This window comes from Mirounga leonina, unplaced genomic scaffold (assembly GCF_011800145.1).
Source record: "Mirounga leonina isolate KUSES-001 unplaced genomic scaffold, KU_Mleo_1.0 Mir_114, whole genome shotgun sequence".
Lineage (NCBI taxonomy): Eukaryota > Metazoa > Chordata > Mammalia > Carnivora > Phocidae > Mirounga > Mirounga leonina.
In genome coordinates, this window is record NW_023270265.1 from 49,646,517 (window position 1) to 49,654,124 (window position 7,608).

Genomic DNA, 7,608 nt, shown 5'->3' on the forward strand with positions numbered 1-7,608 from the left:
CCCGGCACAGACTACAGAAATACAGGAAGAGAGCCTGGCGGGCAGATCACGCAGACGTGTGGAGGCACAAAACGTAAAAAGTTTCTGTTCACTGAGAACTTTCTATCAGGTGGATGTTGCTCACTTGGAATCTGAGGCCCAGAGAAGTTACCAAACCCCAGGGCAAGTAGGTATTTCTTTCTCGCACCGTGTCCTCAAAGACAAAGTTGACCTAGTTGCTTACCGTCTGATGCTTCCCCCCAAAATGCCAAGTGAAACACGTGTCCTGAGGACAGGCTTTATCATGAGCCTTCCTAACCCGGCATCTACAGGCCTCTAAGACGCTCTTACTATGCTCTGGAAATACTGTGCCCTTACGAAGGTGAGATATCCTGATGTACTGCAGTGAGGTTTTTGGTTAGAACTGAACCCTAAAGGGTTTCTTAATTAACCAGTATATCCCATTCCCCAGGCATGTGCTAATTGAAATTTTTCTATATGCAAGGTTCATAATTACTATGAAATCTGAAGTGTTGGCAGAACAGCTTAATCATAGAAAAATCCCATTATTTTACATTTTCCTGTATTTTGCTACAATGACACATTCATGACTCGCACCTTCAAATAAAGTGCCTTTTCTCATCGGGGCTGCACTTCCTAAACTCACTCCCCGTTCTTCCGCTCCCCAAGACCCCACCCCTCTTCTAGCCCAGTTCAACCATCACCTGCCCCGTGGAGCCTCTCCAGTGTCCCCTGCCGGTCAAGGTGGAGACCCACACGCGGAGGACAAGAGGATGGGCGCTACAGGAGCTAATAAAGGGCTGGGCGGAGTACACTCTGTTCTCGCTGACCACAGTCACCTGCTCTGTCCCTGCTCCCTCGCGGCTCAAAGGCTGCCCTCTCTGGTCTTCCATCCCCACCTCGACCTGGCTAGACAGGGGAGTGGGGAGGACTCGGACAGGTGACCGGATGGCAGGTGCGCTGTCTTCTATTTCAGGGGACACAGAAAGAGGAACAGGACGGAGTGGAACACGGAGATGGAAATGCCCAGCAGGGAGCTGTCTCGGTCTGAAACCAGAGGGGCTGTGGCTTGCATGGACGGCGCGGAAATCGCCGTCTTTTCTGGAGGAGGGTTTGGGTGGTTTGCAGAACAAGGGGCATGCTGGAAAGGAAGGCAGCTGACGGGGCGGTCAGAGAAAGCACAGGTGGGAGCAGACTCGAGAGAGCTCGGAAAGGTAAAAGGAAAACGCGAGAAGCTAGGAGAGCGGTCGCCGTTCAGAGACGAGTGGCACCCCGGCCGACGGCCCCGAGACCCAGTGCCCGATGCCCTCTCAGATGCGAGCAGTCCCAGGTCAGACAGAGAAGCTTGAGGCGGAAAAGACAAGCCGCCAGTCAGTCATTAAATACCAGCCTCCTCCAGGTCGCACGTGTATTCCCTTCCGTGGTAGGGACCCCGGGGACGGGGCTGTCCTGTGCAGGGGACCAACAGCCCTCGAGAGTGGACCCAACGTGTCCCCCATGGTAAAGAAATAGCCGATGAGTTTGTTCATCTGCCCATTCATTCATGTTTCCTGAGTGCCTGCCCAGTGTGGGGACTTAGGGACAGAAGTCCCTGCTTTCACATTCTGCCGTGGGACACAGACCCACACAAAGCATTTACAGTGCAGCGTGGGGAAGTGCACGCATATGGGACTGAAAAGCATGGGCAGGGGTGACAAACGTCACGGCTTCATTTGGCCACGTTAAAGGCCATACTTGGTCCCAACCCCCGCCCCCCACCCGTCCCCAAGCCAAATTTCACATTTTTATTACTTAATGAGACCAGCAGTCCTCTTCATGACCTCCACGTGGCCTTTGTGAATAGACCACTTGGAGACAGAAAATTCTAAGCTTTCTTTCCTTAAACACCCGGATAGCATTATTTACAAAATTCCCTTTTATATTCACCCAAATATTGTACTAGAATATATCACTAAACTGAACTTATTACTTTTTTTTTCTTTCTCCCCTTTTCAACTTCTTAGCTAAATATCTTCATTGTCCCGACGACTCCTGGTTCTTGATTTCTTGATGCCCATGTTGTCATTATCCTGTTTGGGAAGAAAAATAGAACTCTTAAGTAACTGAAAAGAACAATGTTTCGTAACCAACTCTGCAAAAACCCAAATCCTTACTGGGTGTGACACAGGCCTTTAGTTTTAGGAAATTAATTTTAAGGTTGGAAATGAGTTTTGAGATGTGCCCTGTGAAAGTTGCTTTTGTTCTTTAAAATGTTACTATAAATTTAAATAGGAAGCTTTGTAACTTATTTTTAAGTTAATACATAATAAAGAAAGAAAGAAAACTTCCACACAAATACACACTTTTTTTCACTAATTAAAAAAGACCATTCAAAAAAGTGAATTCAAATGGATAAACAGGACAAGACGTTTTGGGTCTTCTAAGGAATCTCTGTGTATGAAGCGGACAATCTCTCCATGCTCGGTGAGTGTGACCACCGGCCGCACCTGCTCCCGAAGGAGCTAAGAGGAGGCTCGTCCTTCTGGACAATCAGATAAAACAAGAGATCACCTGCCTTCTCAGAACCAGTGGGGTGTCCGCTCCTACTTTACGCCCTCCCCTGACCCAACAGCCCATGAGAGGCAGACCCCACCAGGGACCTCACCAAGCGATCTTTAACACGTCACTGAGGGGAGGGGAGGTCAGGAAAACAAAAGGCAAGAATTGAAAAAATCGACGGCCGAGTTTGAAAGCAAATGACCGGAAATCCTTGAACACTGACTGAAGGTGTCCCCACCTACGGAGCAGATGGTCATCCCATGACCGAAATATCAGGAAAAGGTCAAGGTGGAGACCCACACGCGGAGGACAAGAGGATGGGCGCTACACGAGCTAATAAAGGGCTGGGCGGAGTACACTCTGTTCTCGCTGACCACAGTCACCTGCTCTGTCCCTGCTCCCTCGCGGCTCAAAGCGGGGCAGGGGTGCCCAATGACACCCCGGATGGGGCCATCACCCCCATTCCGGCTCGCGGGAAACAGACCTCCTCTGCCTTCGCAGCTGGCCCTGAACCGGACGGCGAAGCAGGAAGGTCGCGTGTGTGGGTTAGAGTAGCGACCCACAGCACCAGCCTCTCGGTCGAAATGCGCGCTCAGAAATTTATGCCACCCCCAGAAAGGGAGCTGCGGAACCCCGCTGGTTCAAACTCACAAAACCACGTATTCCGCAGAAGGACACCGACCGAATTTAAGCACGCGCTGTGGATTTAGTCAGATGGCAGACGGCTCACGTGCTGCTAAAGGTGACGTAACATGAGCAGGCGTCGCATACCACTCGCCATGGGACACTCTTGGAACTCCTGGGAAAGCCAGGCAGGACCGCCTTTCTGCCTTAGTAAGTTCTGCTGAACTAATGGGGACACTGAAGACCTTGACCCAGAATTTTCTTACTGGGTGTGTTGTAGGCAGTCAGAAAGTACTGACAGCATAAATTCCTGGCTCTTCCTGGATGGTGTCTTCAAAACGTCAGTTTTCTGCTGGAAGTGGAGACAGATCCAGCTGAATACAGCTGCGACAAAACACGTGCTGTAGACTCATGCTTCCTACACCAGTATAACTAGGAGCCGACAGGGCGTTATAGGTCATGCTCTCTTTGCTTCTGCACGTGGGGCAAAAATTGTATTGCAATACTCTATGCTCACAAAAAAAGGAAAAAAAAGGAAAACAGTAAATTACTTGCCTTTTTTATATTTTCGGCACATCTCTTGGCGCTCCGAGTTACCCTCTGTTGGGGTTCGCTCTCTGAAGCATTTCCTCCAGGAGGGACTGTAATTTTTCTGGATCTCAAACGCATGGGGTCTGAAGGTTGCCTTACTTCCTCCTCCTGCTTCTTCCCACGGACACCCACTCTTTTCTCCCTTTGCTTCTCCTCGGCCACGTCAGGCGAGGGCATCTGACCCAGGCTGGCAGACCTCAGACGCGTTCTGCTTTCACGGGTTTTGCCCCCACATGCCGAGTTCTTGGCTTCGTCTTCTGGGCTTTGTAACGTTGTCTCTTGGGACGTCTTCAGGGGCTTCTTGTCACTTCTCTTTGTTCTCGGCTTTTCTGCTGCTGTTATAACAGGCTTGGGTCTTTCCTCTGCTACCTCGGTTTTATTTGGACGTCTAGAGCGCAGGGACATTCCCTAAAAGTGTCAAGACATGCACAACATGCCAGTCATGAGTAATACAATTCTCACAATCCAACATGGAGAGAGAGAGAGGATCAAAGTGAACTTAGGGGCGCCTGGGTGGCTCAGTTGGTTAAGTGGCTGCCTTCAGCTTGGGTCATGATCCCAGGGTCCTGAGATCAAGCCCCACGTCGGGCTCCCTGCTCAGCGGGGAGCCTGCTTCCCCCTCTCCCTCTGCCTGCCTCTCTGCCTACTTGTGCTCTCTATCTCTCTGTCAAAAAAATAAATAAACTCTTTAAAAAAATAAACAAAGTGAACTTAAAAAGAATTCGCTTGAAAAGTTAACAGTTGTTTTCTAAGATGCCAGGAATCACTGTGTTCCAGGGAGAAATCCTCTCTACTGGTAAACCGTGAATAAGGAGTTCGGTCTCAATTTCCATCACCATATCTGAGTGTCATATATGTCAAATGGGATTACCACAAGCATTTAAAAGACATTCTAGAAAAATGTGCCCTTTTCAAGCAGTAAATGATTTCCTAATCCTTTCCCAATCATTGCTGGAGCAGGATGGGAGAATCGCAATTTCTGGAACTGAATTTATGAACTTCTCTCCGTGCAGGAGTAACCCTCCCTACCTCACAAGCCGGACAGGTAGGTTGTTCTCAGGACGCAAATCCCCACATGGATTGTCTAACCGTGTAAAGACTGACACAGATACCACTCCCACCCAGTGCTCCTGCTTGTGGGGTCTGGAACACAGGACTGAGCTCCCCACCTTTTCTCAGCACCTTTCCTACCTCTGCAGATGAGCATAACTCAACCAGTTCCTGAGAAACTCTTGTCAAAATTATTAGTAATTTTGACTAGTTATTTTCCCCAACCTGTCTATACTCTCTGTAAATCCCCAAATGATTCTTTACCCTGGTGTGCAGTTATTCAGTGTGGAATGCAGACCCCTTTGGGAAAAGATAATCATATATACCTTCCAGCTATGAACAAACATTAGCCCCCAACAGAGAACCCTATCCAAGATGGCCTATCCACCCAGCATCACCTGATGTGGAGGGGTCGTCCTTCCTGCTTCTCTTCCCCTTGTTTTAATCTCCCTGCTGCTCCTTGGCCGGTCTCCCAGGAGTTCCATCCTTTCTGCCATGACCCTCAGCCTCTTCTTCACTGTCAGGGGTTCAGGCGGGTCACACCCCTCTGTGGGAGCCATCCTCCTCCTCTTTGGGGGTGGCTTCTCCTCTGCAGTGCCCTGCGCAGGGGTCACAGAGCACAGCCTCTTCGCTCCTGTCGAACCTTCCTCCGTTCCTCGTTTCCTCTTGGAGGGCAGGGAAACACCGCCTTCATTTCCAGATTCGTCGGGCTCTCTGTGGCCCCCCAGGTCTTCCACGGCTCTTACTCTACGGGCCCTGAGGCCTCTTTGCAAAACGTTCGCAGGTTTCCTCCTGCCTGGACTTTGCTCTGGAGCGTCCTTAGGGCTACCCGCGGCCTTTCCCGGCTCCTTGCTGTGGTCCCGCACTGGGGACGACTCTTTGAAACGGGCCAGGTCTTCCAGGGGCTGGGCCTTTCCCTTAGGTGCTCTTAGCCGATTTTTCCTGAGCATTACATTCTCGGCAGGGCCCAGTGTCTGCTTTGCAGTTTTTTTCAACAATTTGATGTCTTCGTCAGCACCTCCTGGTTCTCTGTGTGAGTGTGCGTTTCCCCCACGCATTCGGGTGGACTTCCTGAGAGTGGAGGGCTCTTCCTTTACGTCCGCTTGTTGGGGAGAGGTCTTGAGTCGCCTCCTTCTACTTGTTGGCTTGTTGACTGGATCTGCTGCTGGAGATTTGCAGGGGACTTTGGTGGTTTTGCCATCAGTCACTGGGTCCTGGGTGTGCTCTGGGGTTTGGAAGAGCTCTCTGAGGCCAGCCAGGTCTTCTAAGGACTGGACATTTCTCTTGGGTATTGACTGCCTCTTGCTTCCAGTTACATTCTCTGCAGAGTCCAGTGTCTGCTTTGCAGTTTTATTCAACAATTTGATATCTTCATCAGCACTTCCTGATTCTCTGTATGAGTGTGCGTTTCCTCCCCGTGTTCGGGTGGACTTCCTGAGAGCTGAGGGCTCTTCCTTTATGTTCGCTTGCTGGGGAGAGGTCTTGAGTCGCCTCCTTCTACTTGTTGGCTTGTTGACCGGATCTGCTGCTGGAGATGTGCAGGGGACTGTTGTGGTTTTGTCATCAGTCACTGGGTCCGGCGTATGTTCTGGGGTTTGGAACAGCTCTTTGAGACCAACCAGGTCTTCTAGGGAATGGACCAATTTCTTGGGTGTTCTTGACCACCTCTTGCTTCCAGTTACATTTTCTGCAGAATCCAATTTCTGCTTTGGGGTTTTCTTGAACAATCTGATGGCTGCATCATCATCTCCTGGTTCTCTGTGTGTGTGTGTGGCTTCCCCTGGCATTTGGATGGGATCTGTGAGAGGTGAGAGTTCCTTCTCTACGTCTACCTTCCCCAGAGGTATCTTCAGACATCTCTTCATGTGGGTTGGTGTGTTGACTGTTTCTGCTAGTGGAGATCTGCCAGGCATTATTGCGGTTTGGACAACAGCTGTTGGTTCCTTGGTGTGCTCTGAGGTTAGGAAGAGCTCTTTAAAACCGACCATGTCTTCTAGGAATCGGGCCTTTTCTTTCCCTCTTCTTTTCCGCTTCTTGCTTCCGGCTAGATTTTCTGCACAGTCTAGCTTCTTCTCTGGAGTTTCCTTAGACAATGTGATGTCTTCATCACCACCACCTGGTTCTCTGTATGAGAGCATGGTTTTCCTTGGTGTTCGGGTGGGCTTCCCGAGAGCTAAGGGGTCTTCCTCTATGTCCACTTTCTGGAGAGGGGTCTTGAGCTGCCTCTTTCTACTTGTTGGTGTGTTGACAGGATCTGCTAGTGGAGATTTGCAGGGGACTTCGGTGGTTTTGTCATCAGTCACTGGGTCCTGGTTGTGCTCTGGGGTTTGGAAGAGCTCTCTGAGGCCAGCCAGGTCTTCTAAGGACTGGACATTTCTCTTGGGTGTTCTTGACCTCCTCTTGCTTCCAGTTACATTTTCTGCAGGGTTCAGTTTCTGCTTCGGGGTTTCCTTGAACAATTTGATGTCTTCATCACCTTCTCCTGGTTCTCTGTGTGAGTGTGTGCTTTCCCCTGGAGTTTGAATGGGCTTCCTGAGATCTTTCTCTAGGTCCACTTTCTGGAGAGGGGTCTTGAGCTGCCTCTTTCTACTTGTTGGTGTGTTGACTGGATCTGCTAGTGGAGATTTGCAGGGGACTTTGGTGGTTTTGTCATCAGTCCTTGGTTTATCTGTGTGATTTGGTGTTTGGAAGAGCTCTCTGAGGCCAGCCAGGTCTTCTAAGGACAGGACATTTTTCTTGGGTGTTCTTGACCGCCTCTTGCTTCCAGTTACATTTTCTGCAGAGTCCAGTGTCTGCTTTGGAGTT

The 7,608-nt window shown here is 50.1% G+C and overlaps 1 protein-coding gene across 1 annotated transcript in view; it reads right to left on the reverse strand.

Moving 5' to 3' along the window:
- Window positions 1-877: 877 nt before the first annotated feature.
- MKI67 (marker of proliferation Ki-67) overlaps window positions 878-7,608 on the reverse strand; it is a 25,640-nt gene continuing 18,909 nt past the window's right edge. Inside the window, exons 13-15 of the mRNA XM_034987433.1 lie at window positions 5,202-7,604; window positions 3,718-4,161; window positions 878-2,069 (exon numbers count right to left, since the gene is read on the reverse strand). Of these exons, the coding sequence (XP_034843324.1) occupies window positions 2,004-2,069; window positions 3,718-4,161; window positions 5,202-7,604 (2,913 nt within the window). The 3' untranslated portion in view covers window positions 878-2,003. The remainder of the gene's footprint in view (window positions 2,070-3,717; window positions 4,162-5,201; window positions 7,605-7,608) is intronic.